Source organism: Orbicella franksi, chromosome 8 (genome assembly GCF_964199315.1).
Source record: "Orbicella franksi chromosome 8, jaOrbFran1.1, whole genome shotgun sequence".
Lineage (NCBI taxonomy): Eukaryota > Metazoa > Cnidaria > Anthozoa > Scleractinia > Merulinidae > Orbicella > Orbicella franksi.
Genome location: NC_138152.1, coordinates 5,874,646 through 5,897,145, shown reverse-complemented (window position 1 = coordinate 5,897,145; position 22,500 = coordinate 5,874,646). Strand labels below are relative to the sequence as shown.

The 22,500-nt window shown below is 40.2% G+C and overlaps 1 protein-coding gene across 1 annotated transcript in view; it reads right to left on the bottom strand.

Annotated features, from left to right (window-relative positions):
* The window catches only part of LOC145494415 (WD repeat and FYVE domain-containing protein 3-like), a 49,614-nt gene that overhangs the window by 16,422 nt on the left and 10,692 nt on the right, over window positions 1–22,500 (bottom strand). Inside the window, exons 11-38 of the mRNA XM_081473878.1 lie at window positions 21,086–22,251; window positions 20,478–20,743; window positions 19,048–19,260; window positions 17,957–18,208; window positions 17,011–17,151; window positions 16,113–16,415; window positions 15,434–15,586; window positions 14,440–14,513; window positions 13,924–14,085; window positions 12,826–13,032; window positions 11,993–12,210; window positions 10,181–10,348; window positions 9,064–9,239; window positions 8,013–8,195; window positions 6,722–6,913; window positions 6,035–6,221; window positions 5,634–5,699; window positions 5,387–5,473; window positions 4,781–4,948; window positions 4,263–4,411; window positions 3,942–4,021; window positions 3,483–3,530; window positions 3,191–3,278; window positions 2,243–2,416; window positions 1,591–1,723; window positions 760–851; window positions 251–362; window positions 37–131 (exon numbers count right to left, since the gene is read on the bottom strand). Of these exons, the coding sequence (XP_081330004.1) occupies window positions 37–131; window positions 251–362; window positions 760–851; window positions 1,591–1,723; window positions 2,243–2,416; window positions 3,191–3,278; window positions 3,483–3,530; window positions 3,942–4,021; window positions 4,263–4,411; window positions 4,781–4,948; window positions 5,387–5,473; window positions 5,634–5,699; window positions 6,035–6,221; window positions 6,722–6,913; window positions 8,013–8,195; window positions 9,064–9,239; window positions 10,181–10,348; window positions 11,993–12,210; window positions 12,826–13,032; window positions 13,924–14,085; window positions 14,440–14,513; window positions 15,434–15,586; window positions 16,113–16,415; window positions 17,011–17,151; window positions 17,957–18,208; window positions 19,048–19,260; window positions 20,478–20,743; window positions 21,086–22,251 (5,353 nt within the window). The remainder of the gene's footprint in view (window positions 1–36; window positions 132–250; window positions 363–759; window positions 852–1,590; window positions 1,724–2,242; window positions 2,417–3,190; window positions 3,279–3,482; window positions 3,531–3,941; window positions 4,022–4,262; window positions 4,412–4,780; window positions 4,949–5,386; window positions 5,474–5,633; window positions 5,700–6,034; window positions 6,222–6,721; window positions 6,914–8,012; window positions 8,196–9,063; window positions 9,240–10,180; window positions 10,349–11,992; window positions 12,211–12,825; window positions 13,033–13,923; window positions 14,086–14,439; window positions 14,514–15,433; window positions 15,587–16,112; window positions 16,416–17,010; window positions 17,152–17,956; window positions 18,209–19,047; window positions 19,261–20,477; window positions 20,744–21,085; window positions 22,252–22,500) is intronic.

Below are 22,500 nucleotides of genomic sequence, written 5' to 3'. Positions count from 1 at the left end.
AATGTTTCTCTCTGATATTTTAAGAATTTTGCCTACCTCACTTCCTTCATTTTCTTCTGTTACGTTGCTCGGTTCCGAAGATATTTGCAAAGTGAAGGTCTTCTTTTCTTTCTTTTCTCCTCCTTCAACAACTACATTAACGAAACACGAGACACTTAACGTTATTAATCAGTTAAAATAGTTTTTGACCACGAAAGAACAAGAGAGCTTACACCACCATACGCAAAGTTATAGAGAAACCACTGCTCACCCCTCTCCTGAGTGAGGGCTTCAATTGGCCCCAGTCCCTGCACCACTCGTCCTCTCAGTTTAAAATGTATTTTGCTGTCACGACTAATGGGAGCTCTGCCTTTTGATGATTTCTGAAAAAAAACAAGAAAAAAAAATAACATAAAATAAAGAGTAAGGGCACCATTTTGCTTTCTAACAATGCATCTCAAAATACTTCGAGTCGCTTCATGCCACAACATGTTAAGGGCTCGAAAAAAAAAATTTTGAATTCCAGGTTGACCTTAGGACAACTATCTGTCAAATATTGCTTGCCCTGGGCAAGCTTTAGTTTGCTCGTTTAATGATTTAGTTGGCAGACGACTTGCCTGAGGGCCAAGTGAGAATGAAAAGTTACTTGCCCAGAAGGAGAATCTACTTGTCCCAGACGACCGGACGGCACTTTTTTCGAGCCTTGATGAAGCGCTGAGACGCCTCAGACAGACTGTGGACTCCTTCACTTTTCAATTTACACTCAATACAATGACTTACCTCTCTGACTTGCCTGGCCACCTTGCTGTCGTAAGGATAATGGACATAGAACTTATCGTTGCGATACATCTTCTTTCTCATTCGATGAGGACCTGAATTATAAAAAACACAGAGTAAAACAAAAAAAACAAAACAAAAACAACAACAACAACAAAAAAAACAGTCAGGAATTGAAACATGTACGACTCGATTTTGTCGAGGGTGCAACATGATGTGAATACGATTTTTTATGAGAAAACTCCCATGCAGTGTGTGATACATTCTGTAGAAAATTCAAAAATAATTGTCTGAATAGTGAACTTAAGATTCAAAGCTAAGCAAATTCTTTTACTGATCTCATTTGCGCGATGTAGCTGCAAGAGGTTTTAAATTGTCCGTATTATTGGTTGTGAATTGTTGTGAATAGACCATTTTACAGTTGTCTGCTCAGTGACCTGGCCTTTGTATGGCAGCGAGGCTAGAGTTGACCTTGTTTTGATACAGACCTCACTGCTTTTGTCATGTAAATGCACCTAGTTAGCATCAGAACAACTTGTTTTACACAACAAAAGCAGTGAGGTCTGTATCGAAACAAGGTCAACTCTAGCCTCGCTGCCATACAAAGGCCAGGTCACTGAGCAGACAACTGTAAAATGGTCTATTTAACCGCAGTATTTGATGGGGTCTTACAGACAAATGTGTGAATTGACTAGCATGAAATCATTTTAATAGTTTTTTTTGTGAGAAAGTTCTTCTTTAGGACAATTTTCCTCTGGTTGACGATTTTCTTTACTTTCATAAAAAACTGAGAAGGTAAGGAGAAATTTCATCGTGATCAGTCTCGCTTGTTACCTTCCACCATGTCCAAAGCCCACTTGTCAAGCTGTGAGCTGCTGGGTGGACCCCACAAGCCTCGCTCTCGCGTCAAATCAGCATCCATTAGACCCCATTCCTCCGCCACAGACTTGGAAATCAGTTGATAGTTCTGACAACGATAAAGTAACAGTCATGAAACTCAACCAGCAAAAGAAACGATCTTCCAAAAGAATATGGACCTCAAATGTTGCTATCCTAATTTTTCAGTAGTAATCGTATCAGTATCTACATGTTATCTACTAGTGATAATCACATTTGATAAGATTGTGGTAAGACGGGTCGTCTCATATCTCTGCCTATGGAACTCTCTTCCCAAAAACAATTGGCATTCGTTAAGATTCGCCTTTTTGCAAAGGCATTCTATTAAGAATACTTTAACTTAAAATTGTTTCTTGTTGCTGTTCAGCGTTTTAGTTTTCATTCTTATAAAGCGCCATTAGACAGTAAAACTTTGGCGCCGCATAGGTATAAGTGTTATTCAAAGTCGTTACTTACAGACATTAACGGTAGTAAGCCATTTTCTTTTGTAAGTTCTTTTTTTTTCCGCGCTCGCAAGTAGAAATGACATTCTATTGCGCAAGCTTTATGGATCTGTAGATTACAAAACAAAAAGCAAATCTCTTTGTACCTGAAGATGATTTTTGTGATGAAGTCGTACAAGATCTCGCACCACTTCGGTGTGTCTCATCCTCCACAGGTGTGACTCGGTCAGTAATGCTTTAGGGTCTTGGTTCTCTTTCTTGCTTTTCTTTGAGCTGAGCATGCGCAGTGATCGGCCACTCCTTCCTTTGTTGCTGAGTTTCTACAACAACAACAATAACGCAAAAAACAACATACATTGTGTCCTTCGTCCCGTGTAATGAATTTTTTTTCGTCTCGTGCTAAGCAGGCGTTTTCACTTTAACTGCCTTTTTGCGTCTGTTCAGCGAATACCGAAGTGTGATAGTTCAAATAAATACTATTCAGTGGTACTTATACGAGATAATACCTCATACGAAACTCTAGTGTGTGACCATTCAAATGAAAGCTATTGAGCAGTACTTTCATGTGGTACTCTTTAGTATGCTGTACAAGGTGGTTTTAATTTTTAAGTCTGTGGATGAGACCCTAGTATGTGACCATTCAAATGAAAGCTATTGAGCAGCACTTTCATGTGGTACTCCTTAGTATGCTGTACAAGGTGGTCCTAACTTAAAAGGCTACGTGGCCATTCACACTGGGATAACGGAAACAGCGTGGCCGAGTAATTAGCTAGCCGGACTTTAAATCCTGAGCTTGCGTGTTCATGTCCTGTTCTGATCTTTAACTAAAAATGTTTCACAAAGACTGGAGTTAAACTCCTCGGTTGCAAATGTGCAACTAGTTTGACTCCCACCAAATAGGTTTAAACGTTTTAAACTCCTTTTTCCTTATGTTTAAACGCCATTAGCACTTGCGTTAGAGTAAAGTAAAGTAATCTTTATTTTTACAGGGTAGCCCATTCAGCTCGAAGGCTGGTATCCATAGGGGCCCTGTAAATATAAAATTAATTAACTGTACATAAAAAATGATCTGTAGCATTAATTAAATCTCTTACCGGAGTTCCTAATGTCTCAGCTTTATGTTTTTCTTCCAGTGAGATGTACGCCATCCACATCCTAGTGGCAGCCTCACCAATTAGCGGCCTGAAACAATACATAGGAGCTGGTCACGCTAGGTCACACTACGTCACGCCAAGTCATTGATGTCACACTGAGTCGTGCATGGTCGGTTCCGTCACGGTAGTTAACGCAAGGTCAAACTAAGCTAATTCACGTTATCTAACGCCGCTAGTAAATCTAGACATCGTGGCTGATCTGTTGCTCATAAAGTAACAAGGAATATTTTACCTGACAGATTTAAGGTCCAGATTTAAATTCGACGAACCTCCCATTGGCCTAAACAACAGAAACAAAACATTTTCAAGAAATCTTTACCGAAAACAACAGAAACAAAAGTTTGAAAGGCAAAGTTTTCTTGGAATAGGGAATTATGTTATTAGAGGAAGCGTAGCAACGAAGATACGAGACCAAATATTATTTATTACATCGGAAGAATCGTGGTCCCTTATTTTGCTCCAACGAAGGGCTGACACTCAAAACGTTACTTTAGGTGATTTGACACGTAAAAGATACCGTTTGAGTGATTGATGTATAACTTCAAAGAAATCCTTGGCTAAAAATCGATTACCCAAAGTTCCAATATCATTCATTTTCAGTTTTTCAGTGCGATTATCACTGAAAGAGGCGCAAAAATAAAAACAGAGTTGTGTACATGGTAAACACTATAAACAAATTGGTCGATCTTACATGTGCTCAACATAATCCCTTGAACTGTAAGAGGTAAAGCTTGGTTTCGGGAGAGCAATCTTGAATGCGTCTTCCATGGCCTGAAATTCACCACAAAGGAGTATATAAGATTACAAAAACGCTGCAGAGCGTGCAGGCTTCCCTATTGAGAGAACAAATACAGTTTATCCCCTATTAAACGGCCACCCTTGGGAAAATGGATAGTGGCCGCTTAAAGGGGGCTGGCCGCTTACTAGAAGTAAAAACAATAGAAAAACCATCTTTGGGACTTTGATTACTGCCGGCCCAATAGGGGTGGCCGTTTACTTTCTTAAAGCTCACCTCTCTTTTGTTCTGCACAAATATATCCCAGACTCTCTCGGCTGCCGCTGCCAGGAGCCTGGAACAGCTCGATTCTTCTTCTTGTTCTAACACATCTTTCTCAACTTCCTCAGTTATCTCTTCACCAACATCAGGAGAACCAACAACAGCTATGCATGAAAATTATATTGATAGCTTTAGTTAGCTTTAACTCGTCGTTCCGAAACACTTTTTTTATTCCGCTTATATGCCCTCCGGGTATAAGCCCCCCCCCCCCCCCCCCCGTTTATAAGCCCACCCAAAACCCCTCATAAAGTTATATAAGCCCAGGGCTTTAACATGGGATTTTAGGGTAGCCCAGCCTCTTTATCAAAGCGAGGCCTGGTGCACAACCATTCATATGAAAATAAGTTTAATTTGCATTTGAACGAAATCTCATTTTCATGTGAAAAGATGGGCACCAAGACTCGCCTTGAGAATGAGGCTAAAGGTAATTCGGAAATGGCCAATTAGTTTACACAATAAAATTGAAGAATCACCTTCAGACTTTTTATTGTTGTCTTCCACCGAGAGAGACTTGTGAGTTCCCATAACAAGGAGCCAATGACACAGGCCGGCGATAAAATCTGGCTCGTTGTTGACTGGTGCAAACACCAACTTGTGGTTTGTAGTCAGAATATGAAGGAATTCCAACAGGCTTGTTTGGTCTGAAGAAACAAAGCACAAAAAATGTTAGTGTTGTTAACAAAAACCATGAGTGGGTTAGTAGATTGATGAAAGCAGATGGGAAGATTAGAGAACAAGATTTGACAAGAATTGACACCAAATTTGAAGTGAAACACTGACAAAATAAATCAACTAAAATGTTTTCTTGTACCCTTTAAAAACAACACAACTGGCACGGTTATGCCACTTCAAAACTTGCTTTCTTCACTATAACATGCATCTCCGGAAAAAAAAAAAAGTACAAAAAGAACGACAGCTACCAATGAATGGTTTGCTCGCCAAAACAAACCAAACTGGCTCACATCAGTGCTCTCTTACAACTGCTACATGTATATCTAGCTGTCAGTCACACTCGCACTACATGTAGAATGTAACTAACTCTAATATTTGGTTGTGTTTACCGTTGTATACTTTCTCACCTGTAAGCCGAGCCAAAGGTCTTGACAGTTGGAATAAGACAGATCTGTTCAGCGAGTGGTAAGCACTGTCCAATGACACAGACTGACCTGATGGTACAAAATAAGCTGTCATCAAAATTACTGCGCCACCTCTGACATTTTCCAGAAAATCTCTTGCACTCGATGACAAAGTTGTCGAAGCACCTGTACAGACTATTAAATACTGTAACTTGGGCTACGAACATAGATAAGCGAGATGATATCACACCTTTCACTGCTTCAATCATGCTTGTTATAAAGTTGAATGCCGTCTTGTAACCTTGAACAAAATTTCCTGGAAGAGAACCAAAGAAACAATGAACAATGTTTATTCCGGACTAACACCATAACACGTCTGTTGATCAGCTATTTTGGCACCTATCAGAAGATAACTGTAAATGTCAAAGAATATAAATAACCCATGATCTCAAGTCAAAGAAGAGAAAATTGACTGCGCTCTCAATAGCAAACCTTGTAATGTCACGCTCTCCTTGTCACGTCACACAATGATGAGAATATTACGCTAGTCTACTTTCTGGGTGACAACGTTTTCGCACGAAGGTTTGTCAAAACAGCTCGAACAGACTGCGTACTATTGCGTGCTGAAGGCCTTATGACTGTTCAACTTACCAATCCACAGCTTATCAACGACTTTCGAGGCGAAGCAGAAAGCATTGGCCACAATCTTGGCGTGATTTCCTGACCCTGCTGATGGGTTGGTCAGAAGGTTCCCACCAAGGAAAAAATCTATCTGAGCACACAGCACTTCCGTTTGAAATTCCGCTTGTTGTGGCTGGGTACATTTTAATGGATAGGACTGCAACGTGGATAAAAGGATTGTCGGAATTTTCATTTGAAACACTTAATATGAACACCTAACCTGTCCTTACAACATCAACTTATTACAACATCAGTACATTGTCAAAGTTAAAGAGCTCAGTCATGGCATTTCGAGTTATTTTGGCCACATGCAAAACTACCTTTAAATTGAAGGAAACTCAAAAATAGTAGTTTACTAAGATAGGAAAACACCAAAGAGATAATAATAAACGATAAAGGAACAAGGATGGTTAAGGATGGAGAAGATTAACAAGGATTACAAACGACGAACTTGAAAAAGTTAGGCTAAACTTTTCAAGGTGCGCAAAACTTGTCACATCATTTACAGGACAAACACAGTGCATATAGCCGCACACCAGGGGGCGTTAGTTTTAAGAGCAAATGTATCTGGCTCTAGGAAACACAACTATAGTCCGTAATAACATGATATTAAGCGGATATCTATTCAAATAGGAGATAAGACTCTCTCCTTCTTACCTCTAGAATTGTATCAATGACTCCCAAACTCTTGGCTGATGTAGGCGAGGTGAGTGAATCAGTCATGATCACCCTGAGGAATTCAAACACACACTTCCTTGCTGGGTGAGTAATCAACAGAGTCCTAGACGAAAACGGTGATGCCTCAGACTCTGTCCCAGGCTCCCCTTCATTCTCACTGTCTGATGCAAGCTGTGTGTAAATGAAGTTGGCAAACAGAAGATCAATGATGAGAATGGTGCTCTATCAGATTTCTAGCTCTGCTTATCTTTTAATTTTTTCTCAATTTATTAGCATTAGGTAGTCGTCACTAAACCAAAGAAAGTTACCTTTCTTCCATAAAACTAACGGGAAAGCGGAAGCTGTGCAAATGTCTGAGTGCAAGAGTGAACGAAGAACCTCCATGAGCTGCGCTGTGATTGGCTACCCGAACGGGCAAGATGGAGCTATCTTGCCCGCTCGGGACTACCCGCCGTGTCCCGCGAGAAAAACTTCCCCGAAAGCCATATAATAAATCCTTTATTGACCAAGCTTGTTCGGTCAAGATGGCTGGATATTGGCCTCGTTCTTTTTTTGCGGGTTCATGGACCTCGACTTCGTCTCGGTCCATAAACTCGCAAAAAAAGAACTTGGCCAATATCCAGCCATCTTGACCTCACGCTTGGTCAATAACCCATATATGTGACGCAGTATCTAAACATTCAACAAAATCAATTTTGACTATTGACCTTACTGAAAATAAAGACAAAAAAGATCTGCACTCGATCTAACGTGGCCACACTGCAGAAGCTTAATTTTACAACATAAATCAACAAGAAACATTGACACTCTTCCTCAACAAGATGCTTCTCCGTCACAGGGTTACCTCCTGGTATTTTATTAGACTGCCCTAAAATGTCGCTGGAACCCATTTATACACCTGGGTGGAGGGAGGCACTGCGAGAGTAAAGTGTCTTGCCCATGAACACAGCAGAGTGAATCCGGGCAGGCCTCAAACCCAGCCCACTTGATCCAGATCCCCATCTACTAACCATTAGACAAACGCGCTATTCATAAGTCTCAAGTACAAAGTTTTCACATGTAGTCACGGCAGCCATATTAGTGTCCCAAAGCAACAAAACAACGGTCACGTTCGTGTGCCAAACCAATCTTGTGGGAGTTGAACTCTTTTTTTAGTTAAATACCTTGTTTTGTTGCAATAAATTTGCATGGTTGCTGGCCACGTGAGTGAAAACACTCTATACACTACTGAATAAGGCAATAAATTCCCACTGCATACCCATCTTAGTACCTCTTGGAATTTTGCCAGGTTTCGTCTTTTGGGAAACAAAATAGCCACGAGTTTCTCAAGGAATTCTTGTGAGGTGCACACCACACTGAAGCTGGTAATGTTACGATACAAGAAGAGCAGGAACTGAAGTAACGTCTCGGGGTATTCCCTCAGCCAGGAATGATCTGCTGTGTCTTGCCATGGCTACAGAGAAATAATCAATTAACTACACATTCTATGTAATATATCAAACACAAAAAGATTGTGTTTGACCACATTTCCAAACACCGAGCAGAGAGTTTAAAATATGATGCGTAGCGGAGTATTTTTGATGAACTTCAAGGTGTTTGGAAATGTGGTCAAACACTGTCTTGAGTGTTTGATATATCTTCTCAATCGAATCTAAAGCTAGGGAGAAAACGGAGAAATAAAATCGTAAAAATCTATGCTAATTAAGATCAGATATCCAAACACCGCGGTCACGATTTCCTTTGTCTAAACTTGATGCATTATTAATGAGTTTGAGAAGCAATCCTGACCTTCAATATTCAATAGCCCAATTTCGATATATTAAAATTCAGCCTATAGACCTCAGCACGAGGCTCTGGGGAATAAACCCCACAAACTCTGCAGTTATTCCCCAGAGCCTCGTGCTGAGGTCTATTGTTCTAGGCTGAATTTCAATGCATCGAAATTGGTCTATTGCACTGTTCAACACCATCTCTTAGAGGTAAACATAAATATTGAATTAGCGCATAATCTGTGAGAGATATGTTAGACAAGATCCTCTTTTGTGAATTTATAATAATAAAAGTATTTATACAGCGCCAAATCTACTAACTGTCCATGGCACTTTACACTAAAGATTATTAAAAAGCTAAAAGAAAGGAAAAGATCGCGAGGGGAAGGGAGGAAGAAAAAGCGAAATTGCTTCTTTTACTTCAAATAAATAGGTTCGAAAAATATTTTAATGTCTTATTAACAGCTTTGTCGACGATAGCAGGACTGCTAGAGTCCACCACTAGCACCATTAAGCCAGTACTAGTCACTCCGTGTTATATGAAGTACTCACCTCATTAACCATGACGAAAACCATGGAGAGAAGCACATGGGCGGCCTCGGGACAGTAGATATTACGTGAACCAGGCTCAGGGGGACTACGGGCAGGGAATTTGACTCCTGAGGCCGAGGGTGACCAGAACACAGAGGTCAAGCTGTCCCAGTCAAACTGAACACCGGCATACACATCTGAAACAAAAAGCTGTTGAGTCAACTAACAAATTCTCTTTGCTCATCATTATATATTTGTTACAGCATAAGTTGTGAGAATTTGATTATGAATAAATTAGAGACACCTTTGTTGAAGAGTGTTTAAGTTCTCCCAACCTGTATGTTTGAACTTCTGTTGATACGTTTAGGAGAAAATGCGTGTCAGTCACTATTATATATAATCAAGGTAACAATGTACACGGTTTCCGCTTTAAAGACAACTGCTGTAGATATTTTACTGACCTAGGAGAGGCCTTGAAGAATTGAATACGAATAAAATAAATACAAGTACGAAGAGTTATTCCTGAGAACTCTTCAATGTAAAAGAGACAAAGGAAGATTGTAAGAAAACTGACAGAAACCTCAAAACGCTTACAGAATCTTGTTTTTTGGTCGTAATTTGACTTCACTCACCCCCTCTAAGAGATAAGAATTCAAAATAAAACCCTAACCGGTTGTTTTTTTTTTTACATTTGCTGATTATGCCAAATACCTTTTTCTGTGATACTAGCTCAAGTGACAACCATAAATAAAATAAAAATAAAAGACTTTATTTAACCTGAAAGGCCAATCAGTGATCACTGGATCACTGGTATTAACTGGCGATCAGCATTTACATATAAAATACAGCTATTCATAAAATTGTACTTAAAAAAAATAAATAAATGAAAGACTTACCATACTGCTAAGTCTTTTATTTTATGGTTCAGTTTAATAGGACAACTCTAATGTTGGTCCTATTCTGTTCTAACACCCAAAGCAGTAAACATCAAACCCTGTCACTTTAAAATGGTATTTGCACTCCCCCACTCCCACCCCCCCTTTTTTTTTTCCTTTGGAGAGAAAGCGCGGGGAATGACAATATGGTAGGCTAACACTTTACAAATGTCTCCCAGCGAATAAGTGAGTTATTTACTTACCAGACACAGGATGACCAAGCAAAAGAGCAATCACAAGATGATAAATTTCAGGGATGTCGATATGTTTGGACAGCAGTTTATCGAGCATCAGGAATCCAGGAACACTGCACACTTCTCTGTTGATCTGGTACTTTTGCTTGTTGTCAGCAACGAAGCCCACATTAAAACCTGCACAAGAAATTTAGCATGAGATTTTAGGTGTGCATTCTTGACCTTGTGTTAATTGAAATACGGTGGAACCTCTCCACAACGGCCACCTTGGGGCCAGAGGAAAGTGGCTGTGGTAAAGAAGTGGCCGTTACGGGAAGGGTAGGGGTGTAATATGACACCTGGGGGTTTTTTTCGGGGGTGCAGCAATTTTTGTCCAAAAATGCTTATTTTAGCATATATAAATCAAAATGTATCAATACAACAGAAACAGAGACCAATGACGCGCGGTACGGATCAAGTTTGGTGACTTTTTACAACAACAAATGAGGTTTTGTATGCATCCTTCGTCAGTTGTTGATTAATGGCCGTTGTCAAGAGGTCATTTTGGCCGGTTGGAACGAATTTTAGTGGCCGTTGCCATTGTGGAGAGGTCAGTGATCGTTGTGGAGAGGTTAAAAAAAGGGAGAAAGTATGGAACGTCCGCCGGGACAAAAAAAGTGGCCATTGTGGAGAAGTGACCGCTAGTGGAGGTTCGACTGTAATAATAATTCTCATCAGAAGGTTAGAAGGTCTGAAGTGGTAAGAAAACAAAGTATTCGACCTTATAACCCACCCATTAACTTTGGCGCGATTTTATTGGTTGCTTTACGTCACGTGGTGAAAACTCACAGGACAGTTATCACGCGATAACCCCCGCCAGCGTCGATATTTTTCCTCCGATTGCTTCCGTCGAAGAGAAACACAGTCAGCACAAGAGTTTCAAATTTTCCTTTCTCTTATTTTACATGGAAGGAAACCATACTCGTTTTGTTGAGTCTAGCGATAGTGATATTAAACAGCTCGTCTCAAATGCTGTTCCGGAAAGTACATCAAATTTTTGAGTTTTTGATCTAAGGGGCGTTACGAGAGTTAATTTTACATTATTGTCATTAATTTCACATGACAGCTCGTCAAGTTTTGGTCCAATCACAGTGGAAATAAAGTTAGTTAAACCAATGAAATGTACTTGCTTGCTTACGTCAATCACGCGCGTTCGTCATCAGATCACCACTGGCTTTTTTACCATGTTTACGAGCGGTTTAATTGTGATGTGAACATTAATGGGAGTGGTTGAAAATGGCGGGTGATTTGTAACCCGTTTGCTTTACTTTTCAGACCTCGTGACGAATATTACTATTATTTCAATTGAACACAGATACCACATTTGGAAAATCTCACAAACCAAATTAATCTGATAAACATATCTCGGCAAAAAAGAAAACAATTCTCTCTCAGCCTTTGCTTTAACTATGATCAGAAACAAAAGACATCCTGTCTCGTCATTTTCAATCACTGATAAAAAAAAAAAAAAAAAAAAAAAAAGCGAGAAAAGCTTAACACGATGTTTTGAGGTAGAAATGTTTTTCTAAATTTAATCTCATTCGAAGTTTCAAGCAACCACAAAAAAGCAACGTGTTGTGTTTAATTTTATAACATTTCCGACAAATTTGGGTAATATTTCTAAGTTACTGATTACAAACACTTCTTTTAATGTAATTCTGCGAATTTGGTGTTATATCAAGACGGCATCACTAAGTTAATGGTTTTCTGTATTCTCATCACTGTCTTCTGGACAAAAACTTGACATAGCTCGGAGAAAATAGATGTAAATCATTCTCATACCTGCCACAACATAAGTGGTTTTGTTAAGCATGACGTCAGTACCATCCAGCCAGTTACCACTGCTCAGTCCTTCTCTGAATCTGTTCAGCGCAGGCGTACTACTTAGCATGGTGACCAGTATACGGGTCGCACGTACCACTGTGGTGTTGTGAAGATGAGCTTGGATAAAGAGAAGAAGCCAGTCGAATCCCAGTGTCTCCTGAAGAGCATCTGCAAAACTGGAACAAATTGGATTCTTCTTAGTTTTTTGAAATCGAAAAGAAAAAGATCCTAGATAGCGTGTAATTCTAAGTCAAGTTTTTCGGAATATAGTCAGCGCTAAACAAGTTAACAATGTTTTAACTCGTCTTGCATATGTGCTCTCGATGCTTTTAAATTTTTTTTGGAATTTGAATTTTAAGATGAAGCCAAAACTGACGGTCAAAACAGTTAACCTCACTGAAAAGTTACAAAACTGAAATTGAAACTAATGCTAATTCTTAGCGAAGATCTGCATTGCTCTTCAATTGTTTTACCACAGATTAAACAGAGAACCAGCTCTACACTGACCAAGGACAAACTATAGGTTAAAGCAGGCCGGGTTCTTAGAAAACCAGTTAACACTAAGGCCAGGATTAAAAGTTAATCGAAGTATTAATTTTCTTGTATGACAATGTTTTTCACAGCTTATATTTTGTGTAGTTTGAGATTATTCAAACTCAAAACTGAAGGACAAACAATATTTATATAAACTGAAAACCTCACCGCAAAGTTACAAAACTGAAACCAATATCCTCGTTAAACTTGGTTAGCTAAACCGGGCTCTGAACAACCCGGCCCGGCAGTTGTCTTACCTATGATCCAGTTCACCTCCTTCAGCATAGATCAAACAAAGAATAAGTTCCAACATCACATTACGCAAGCAAATGCGTCTCGGAGACAAAGACTCTTCTGCCTCCCCTCCCTCAGGGTTGGTTTCAGTTGTCGACACAACGTCCAGTTTAAGCTCGTTTTCATTGCAAGGGTGTTCCGGTAAAGTTGACACCAGGAATTGGCCAAATCTAACCAAAGGGGGAAAATGCTGTTACATTAAACAAGCCTGATCCCAATGCTATTCTTGAAAAATGTCGGCCCTGGGTCTTGAAACAAGAGATGAACCACATTTAACCCAGTGAGGTCCATACAGAAAAGATTGAGAACTATAGTCTCCTAGTACAGTCTCCAGCGAGCTTAGTTAATAAGAAATTTTACCCCACGACTTTAAAAAATTAAAAAGTGTCGAAGACGTTTTACCCTCAGCCGATAATTCACAAGACAAATGCACAACAGATGAGTGTACATTCCTATTAGAACATAGAAGCAAAATTTGGCAGAAAGTGACTTCGAAGCCCCGTCCACACGTATCCAGATATCTTTGAATCCGCAACTTTTTATTTCCGGATTCAAAAATTTTCCCGTCCACACGTAGCGAATTCGAAACTGGTTTATTGTTTGGTAAGAGACTGGACACGATTTTGCTACGTCATCGGATTCGAAAATACCCGGATTCACCGTCCACTCTGGAGAGCAGATTCAAAAATATCCGGATTCGCTGCTGAATTTGCCGGATGCGTGTGGACGGAAGCCGTATCCGGAAAGAAAAAGTTGCGGGTTCAAAAATATCCGGATACGTGTGGACAGGGCCTGATATTTCTCACAGTGTGTGAACAGTCAAATCAGCATTGCCACCATCACAAATGAACAATCCGGTGAAAACTGAATGTGTAGTAGTCAAGTACTGCCACACATAACTAAGACTATTTCAAAACTATAAATAAGCGACACGCAGTCAGCATACTGGCCATTCTGTTAATAATCATTTAGCATCAAATGTACCTGCCTGACCCTCTGGGGCTTACTACTGGTACGAGGCATGATAACTGTCACGATATGTTGTTACATTGGTGTCATACCTGAGCAAGTTTTTCCTCTCACTCGTGTTACTTAACAGCACTGATAACACACTGGCAATAGTGTGCGCTGTTGAGTCTGTCACGCTGTCGTCGTGAAGAACAAACAACAGCTTGGCCACCAAGCTCAGTCGCTGCATCAGTTCAGCATTCTTCACCGATTCACTGTTGATAAGGAGAGTTACATAAAAGCAAAGTAAATTATCATTGACAATGATGACCAGTGGCGGATCCGGACCTTGAGCTAAGACCTTGAGTTTTGCTTGCCCTGCCGGCTTTTCTTCCTTCTGTGATTTCTTCTTTTTTTACCCAAAATAGTGGGGGGGGGGGGGGGGGGGGGAGAACCCGAGCCCCCTGGGCCCCTATCCAGGATCCGCCACTGATGACACTACTTGTCAAGCTACTTGTGCATCAATAAAACCAATGGTTTTCATTTTTTTTTTTTAACCTGTTTTGTATTATCTTTAAAGTGACAATGCCAATTTATGTTAACAAAAATAAAAACTGGGCTGTCATTACCTTCCTGGCCCCAAAAGCTCCAAGAAGTGTGAGAACAATGATCGCTGTAAGTCTGCGGGGGCTTCACGCCACACCTGGAGAAAAAAAATGCCAAATTTTACAAGCGTTAGTTTAAAGCTTTCACATTGTAGTACACTAAATTATGGTAAAATGACGCGATAAGACAAGAAAGTTAAAGAACCTCACTCATGGCATTTTGAGTTATTTTGGCCACGTACAAAACTACCTTAAATTAAAGGAAACCTGAAAATAGTAGTTTACTAAGACAGAAAAAAACCAAAGAGATAACAATAAACCATAAAGGAAACAGGATGGTTGACGATGGAGAAGATTGTCGCGGATTACAAATGATTACAAACGAATAACTTGAGAAATTTGGGCTAAACTTTTCTAGACGCTCAAGCCCTGACGTTACTGCTTTAACTTCATGAGGCTGGCTTTTATCATTCACAGGCTCTCAATTTTGATGGCTAATCAATCTGATTCTCAAGGGGTAGAGACTAGATCTTCTGTAGGGACTGTACTTTAAACCATCTGGTTAATGTGTCATGTCTCATCTGCTTCCTCAATGATTCCCAGGAACTCTGGATATCCAATGGGTTTCGTTACCCGCATTTGACTTTCTGTCGTTGTTGGCTAAAATCCTTACGACCGCTTCCACTAAAAATTACAATATTTAGAGACGAAACCACATCAGCCTTAGCTGGTTTTCATGTGGCTCTTCTAACCTAATCGAATTGGAATTTGGAAATGTTGTTTTCCGTGGAGGGAGAAAAACCGAAGGACCAGGAGAAAAACCCCCTCGGAGCTAGGCGAGAACTGACAACAAACTCAACCCACGTATGGCACCGGGCCTAAATTGAACCCGGGACACATTGGTGGAAGGTGAGCGATTTCCCCACTGCGCCATCCCTGCTCCCCTAAAAAAGAGAGATCTTTGAAGCTAGTGTGTAAATTATCTGCAGGCAAGTTATGATAAATGGCTAACTCTTACCTCTAAATCACACAACAAGTCTTTGAATGCCACTCTGTTAGGTATAACTGACGACTCCCTGTCACTGTCTACTGTTCCAACCAAGGCAAATGTTAAGTGAAGAATGTGCGTGTTCAGCAAGTGTTTCTTCCTCCGAAGTAGCAACGCTAAAATCTGTAATTAACACAGTCAAGGCTTAAAGTGAACTTCAGCCACGATATATGACTAAAACAATAACATTATAATAATTAGGTTTTAGAGTAGAGAAAAATGTTAAAAAGATTTTACAATTAACATGACATCATTACAAAGCTGTATGGAAAATAGATGGATTTTGAAACCTTATTATGCTGAATCTCGAGCAGTTTTCAATTGAGTGTCGTAAAATCGAAACCAAACCAATTACTTACCAGGTACACTACTCAACAAATCTCAATCCGTAGTAAAACCAAAATCAAAGTAATTGCCTGACTTCCTCCGACACTCAATTGAAAACTGCTCTATAAAGCAAGTCACTACTTAAATAAGAGAGATTAAGTGAAAAGTGGTGTGAAACAAGCAAGAATTTTCAAGATAACTTTCCAAATGATGACTTTGTCAACACCTAATTTCCTAATTTCCTAATATACTTAGTATTTTACAAAGGAAGGGGAGAAATATTAAAGTTGAATTTTAATGCACGTTGTTTTTATTTGTGTACCTGGTAACCTCTCGTTCTCTCCATGTCTCTTCTCGCCGACGGATTACTTCTAAGAACACAGCTTAACGCCTTGACAGATGCGTATAGCCCTTCAACATCAGTTGCCATAGCAACCAAGCCTAGCAGGGCCGACACACCACCGATACACTCTATCAGCTTAGAAACTGGGTTTGGACAAAAAGTCCGCACTCCAGAACAGCCAATGATGACTGCACCGATAGTCCGTGAGGTGCCTTGGAGATGGGCTGCAGTGTTGTGAATCAGTCGCACAGGTGTGGTGTTATCGTGGGTTGACAGACCAAGCTGAAGAACAGATCAAGAGAAAATAAGTATAGCACATATCATTATTATATCTCTCAGTTATTATGCATACGGTGATTGATCAATTTAGCGGGATGAATTCTATTCTACGGTTCGCTCAAACTGGAAGTTGTTTTGTTCCCAAAAGATCACATAATTTATCATCTTTGTAGGTTCATGGCAAATCAACTTTAATACGTTACTTAAAATTTCGATAACATATATTAATTTATGACGTGCTGACGACTTAACAATGATTTCAAACTGAATGTTTTTGCCTTCGACGTACGTCAGTCACTTGAGTCCGTTCTGCGCGACTTGAACCGTTCGACACACAGTACACACATACTAAGTATCTTTCTAACAGAGTACTAATCCAATAAGGCCATCTTCTAGCGAGACCGACTATTTGCATCTCACATGGTTTTGGCTGAAAACCTGAATGAACAATTGATTCAACGCACGTGCAACCTTCTGAATAGCCTAATAGAACACACTAAAAGATAACCAGTTGATGCCGGTTGAATAACCGTACGTCGAGTAAACGTTCATATGTTCAACTGATATTTGCACCAAGTAGAGACTGATCAAGTAATACCTCTTTAGCCACAGCTCGGGTGTCACTTTTCCTGAAGTGTTTTCTAATTTTTGCGAGAGTGAGCACTGACTTAGCATGTCCATGGATTCCAAACATGACCTTTTCTTCACTCACAAGCGGCTCAACACTCTCAGTGCCATACTGCAGGTCAAGCACAAAAAAAATCATTAGCACTGTTGTGCTGATTGGGGACACTGTAAATAAGTAAACAAATAAAGCAAACTCTGATGGAACATGAACTATTAAGATCCCAACTGGTGGGAAGCTTACAAGTTGGCTAAAAAAAAAGTCCAACCACGCATTATTGACGTTATAATTCTCATCAAGCGGCTTTGCAAAATAAACATAGCGGCGCGCGGAAATTTTTTTAAAATTCCAAAATAATTGAAAGGGAACGCCAGTGTTCGAAACAGCCAAAGAATTATCGACTTCAAATTGCTGAAACAATTTAACACAAGCACCAGCTTGTGATCTGGAACAAAACTGTTCTTTAGCCAAGATTTCTTTAATATTCTCAAACTCATTAATAATTCATCAAGTTAAAACAAAGAAAATCACAACCGTGAAGGAGGTTTCGATACCCGGTCTTAATAAGCGTAGATTTTGACTATTTTACTTCTCCGTTTACTCCTTAGTTTTTGTTTCGATTGAGAAGATATATCAAACACTCGAGAAAGTGTTTTATAGGCTATCCAAACACCTCGAATTTCGTCAAGAATACTCCGCTGCGCGTTGTTTTTTTAACTGTCGTCTTGGTGTTTGGATATCCTGATGAAACACTGTCTCTCGTGTTTGATATATTACTTAATGTCACATTGTAATGTACTGTGAAACAGAAAAGTGGAGTAAGGACATAGAAAAAGATAATCTACATCAAAGGCCTGCAAGGCACGTAGGGAAATTGATGATCTCGCACAATTACAACTCCGAGATGTATGCAACTTACCACCCTGACTTGACCTTCAGGACAGGGAGCCTGGAAACTACCAACATAGTTAGGTCCCAGTCTAAACATTTCATCGGCTGTTGAGCCAGACAGTGGTTCTTCTATCAGATGAGTGGGGCCCAGTCTCCACAACAGGCGCGAACATCTGCGATAGCTCGGGTTAGGTGGAGTACCGACATAGGCTGAGATGTACGGCGCCACATTGACCACTGCCGCGTCTGGACTAACGGCAGCAGCCTGGATATATTTCAGCTGAAAATGTATTTTGAAAGTAAAATTTCTTTTTTGCTTATATAGATCTAGCACTAGGGTCCAAAGAAGGTCAATAATAATAAAAAAGCAAACTTACAAAACAGGAAGTAAAAGATCCTGGGGGTACTCCCAGAACAATTCGGTGGGGGTGTGCGGCCAGCTTCCTAAAGCCCTTAACCTATTTATGACTAAAATCTACGATTTTCCCTACCCTTCCCCTACCCTATTTGAGAACTGACAAAAACACTGGATTCCCTATTTATGACCATTGCGTCTGGCACAGTTGCCTTAGACATAGTTTATGAAGGGCTTTTGTTGATGGTCTTATCGATAAAGATGACAAAGAAGCTTCTTCTAAAAAACATATCCAATTCAAGACTAGACTGCAAAAACCATACCCTATTTATGACCAAACTGGCCAAAATCGATGCCCTATCTATGACCGAAATGGATGAAAAACCAAACTCTTTGGGGCCGCACGTCCTATATAGCCTACATAAGGGAGTACCCCCCCCCCGGATAAAAGATAAACATTTACCCAATAAGGCAATCTTTAACGATGTCACTGTTCACCTTTTCTAGTATCTACACTTTGAAAGACATCATAAATAGAAAGAGTATGTCAAATTTGTTTGTTTCAATGGTTCATTGTAATCGTGGTCCCACATTTAAATCAATCTTGCAAGCATTCCAATACATCTGAACGCAATTTTGGCAGCTGCAGAGTGGCAGCTTATGTCATGAGCCCAGAAAAATATCTCTTAATTAGATATCTTTTGAACAGGAAGCATCTTGTTTAATATTCTCGTTTAAGTTTAAAATTCAACGAATTCCCTCACCTTACAGGTGTTGACATGCTTTCCATCCACAAACAAAGCACAGGTGCTATTTCTTATCAACGCTTTGTTTAACACGACCATCACGTGATGCCATCTTCCCTCCTCTAACAACTGGTCGCTTAGAAACCTGGCTTCTGTGTGCTCACGTTCACGTTGAACCTGCATCACTGGTAAGTCGGCACCATCCTCACACCCACCTTCATCTGTACAAACCTGTGGTCAACCACAAAACAAGGTTAATGCATTTAAAAGTGCTAGAAACTGAACAACATGCCCACTAGCCTTTGAGCTACTGGAAACTCATATAAAGAATATCTTTGACCCTTGTGGGATTTGTGTGTTTCCAAGATGACCTCATGATCAAATCACTACCAGCTTAACCACAGATGTTCTAAGATGACGGGAACAAGTTGTGGTAATTTGCAGATTCTAGAAACTGGTAAAATAATGGGTATCAATCCCAGGGAGGTCTCCCATATGAAAAGGTCGGGACGCACATCATCTTGCCTAGGAGTATAAATCAAGGATTCTGGAGGCAGCATGGCCCAGTGGTTAGGGCGGAGGTCGCGGGTTCAAGTCCCGCTCTGACCACTAAGCTGGAGTTGTTTCTCGGTAGACCCTAGGTCAACTCCTCGGTCATGCTTGTAAATAGCCAACTGGTCTGCCTCCCGCCAGTTGGGATTCTTAAGCCTATTATGTTTAGTTGATATATTTGTTTCTTTCAGTTTAAGTGGCATGCCTGTGAACTAGCTAGGGGTAGCTAAGCGCATTGACCACTATAAACAACAACATTTGAACATTTTTTTTTTCCACTAAGGGTGTTCATGACAAAATGCTACTATTTTCAGCCGTTAAATAATAATAAGTATCTTTTTGGGTGCACTCAAAAACTCAGTAATACAAGAAACGCTCTTATTTCCGTTTTTCCCTTTATTTCCGCTGGTGTCTCAAGTCCGGAAGTCAATAAGAGGACAGACGCATAAAAAAACAGACGTCAATTTGTTTTTTACAATAACAAGACCCCCAAATGGTCAAATGCCGGGAATAAATGAGGGGAAAAGACGCCGTAAACTTGCCGTAAACAAAGGTAAGTGAAAAGTATTCAAAATGACGCGAACGTAGTCAACAGCTATTCTCGCTTTTTGATTGGCTACTTAAAAAAGTCCATAAAATCTCATTGGTTAAAAAGTTGACACTTTGACGGCTGAAAGTTGAACTTGAAAGCTTGCATAAATTAAGATTTTATCCGTCTGTAATCATTGCCTAAATGGACACTATAATACTAAAACGTACTAACGTGACTTACACATGTAAGAAAAAAATTATTACTTACCAGAAAGATGGATAATCCATCATAGTCAATACTACATGCATTCAAGTAAAACACTTTGTAGTGTGACTAAAGTTGTATTAAACAAAATATCACATACCACAAGCATTCTATCCCTGGCCGAGATACTGATGCTTAAACATGGCACATTGGGATTTTTTTCACTTCCGCTACGAAACTGTCGCATGATCGTCAAGAGCCTGACGGGATGCTGGTCCTCAGTGGTGTCACTGTACTGGTCGATGCAAATCCAGCAAACAAATGTCAATCCTGCCTGAGGGGGGAACATTCGTTCCCCCACCCCTACTCCAGGCACCCCACCCATTACCACTGATGGAGCCATCACTGAGCTAACAGTTGCAATACCTGTAAAGGCAATAAGCATTTGTTTGTTTACGAGACTACGTCAGTGTGCAAGTCCTGACCGATAGCTTACTATAGTAGATTTTCCATCAGGCTACTAAATTCTGTTTGTCACTTGTGGGGCAAGGTTTCTAAGGAAAGTGTTTGAGAAAATTCAAAATGGAGATAAACTTTTGAAGGGGGTGGGGAGGGGGGGTGCTAGTATGCAGAACTTTCAGGTAGTGCATCATAGTTAGAGCTTGCCCGAAGAGCATTTAAATCTGATATTTGTTTTCTTTGTGCCCCGTACATGATAATGAAGTGTGTGGTTTAGTGGTAAAAGTGCAAATTGAGGGCAAAGCTTACCAGCTGAGATCTGTGGAGCAATGGCTGGGAGAAACAGACAACCAAACCCATCCACACTCATGTCAAACTCCACAAAAGATGGACAGTCTGTTGCGCCATGGGCCCGTGCATCCCTTGGAGTTGTCATGGAAACCACACACTTAACACGAGTGAGTGACACAGCTCCTCCTCCGTGTGGCTGGCAGGACATTTCCTCTACATCGTCCTTTTCAACATCTTCAGCATCCTCAGCTTCGCCATTTAATGAACTTATTTGCCGATTGACGTAGCTACCAACTTGAGGGTCCGGCCGAGATTCTGCAATCTGTGACAATTTCATACTGAATTCATCAAAGCTCATTTCTGCAGCTTTGTGTGGGCTGGCAGCAGTATCATTAACAGCTTCTGCACTCACCAAGTTTTCATCATCATTATCAGATGCGGCATCATCATTTGTTTCGGAATGTTTTCTTTCAGGGGATTCGTCTGTTGAGCTGTCACTAATGGCTTCCTTAGCTTCCCCTTTTAAATCTAAAATAACTGTGTCTTCCCCCTGGTCTATGTAAGAAACTTCCTGAGCAGTGTTACCAATTGTGTCAATATCCACTCCGTCAACTTCAGCTGTCATTACACCTTTTAGCTCGATCCCATCACTAGTTTCCACAGTAACCTGATAATCTTGACAATAACTGAGATTACTGTCCAAATCGAGGGCTCCTTTGAAGGAACGTCTTTTGGAATTGGCTTTAGACCTTCTTGGAGGTGGCTGGGGAGGTGTGTCATCACTCTCGGTGTTTACGTCCTCATTTTCACCAGAACCACTGTGACCAGGATCTAGATTTGCATTTTGAACAATCAAGTATTCATCCTCGTCAGAATTTGATTCCACATCAGAACCTGATTCTGAGCTTGGCTGTATCATGCTAAGCATCACATCTCTAAATGTCAGTGTGTTTGAATGAGAATCTGTGTCTGAGAGTTTTCTGTTGACGATATCTGACACTTTCCTGGGTGTTACTTCTGAAATCTTCCTCAGCGACTCATTCAGGTCTTGGCTATCTTCTCTCTTCTCTTGTGGATTTTCTTCTAGCATTGTCACGTCGTTAGTTTTTCTAGTGTTTTGAGCTGTTTCATTTGGAGCTTCAAGAGATTGACAGTAAAGTGGAAACCCAAGTCTGAGAAAATCCCTGGAATAAAAAGTTTGCATTTGGTGAATCATACAAGGGAGCAAAAAGTAAAAGAAATAATTGCTATCCAAGTTTTCAAACTGATATCTCATGAAGGTTCTCTATTTATTCATTTGAGACTTTCAATAGCTAAGTACAATTAATCTTTAAAAGTTGTCATCACTTGTGATCACAGTTGAGCAAAATCGTATTAATTCATCAATTTTCAACGTTACTGGTAGCATAAGGGAGGTTCCGCTAAAGTGGGTT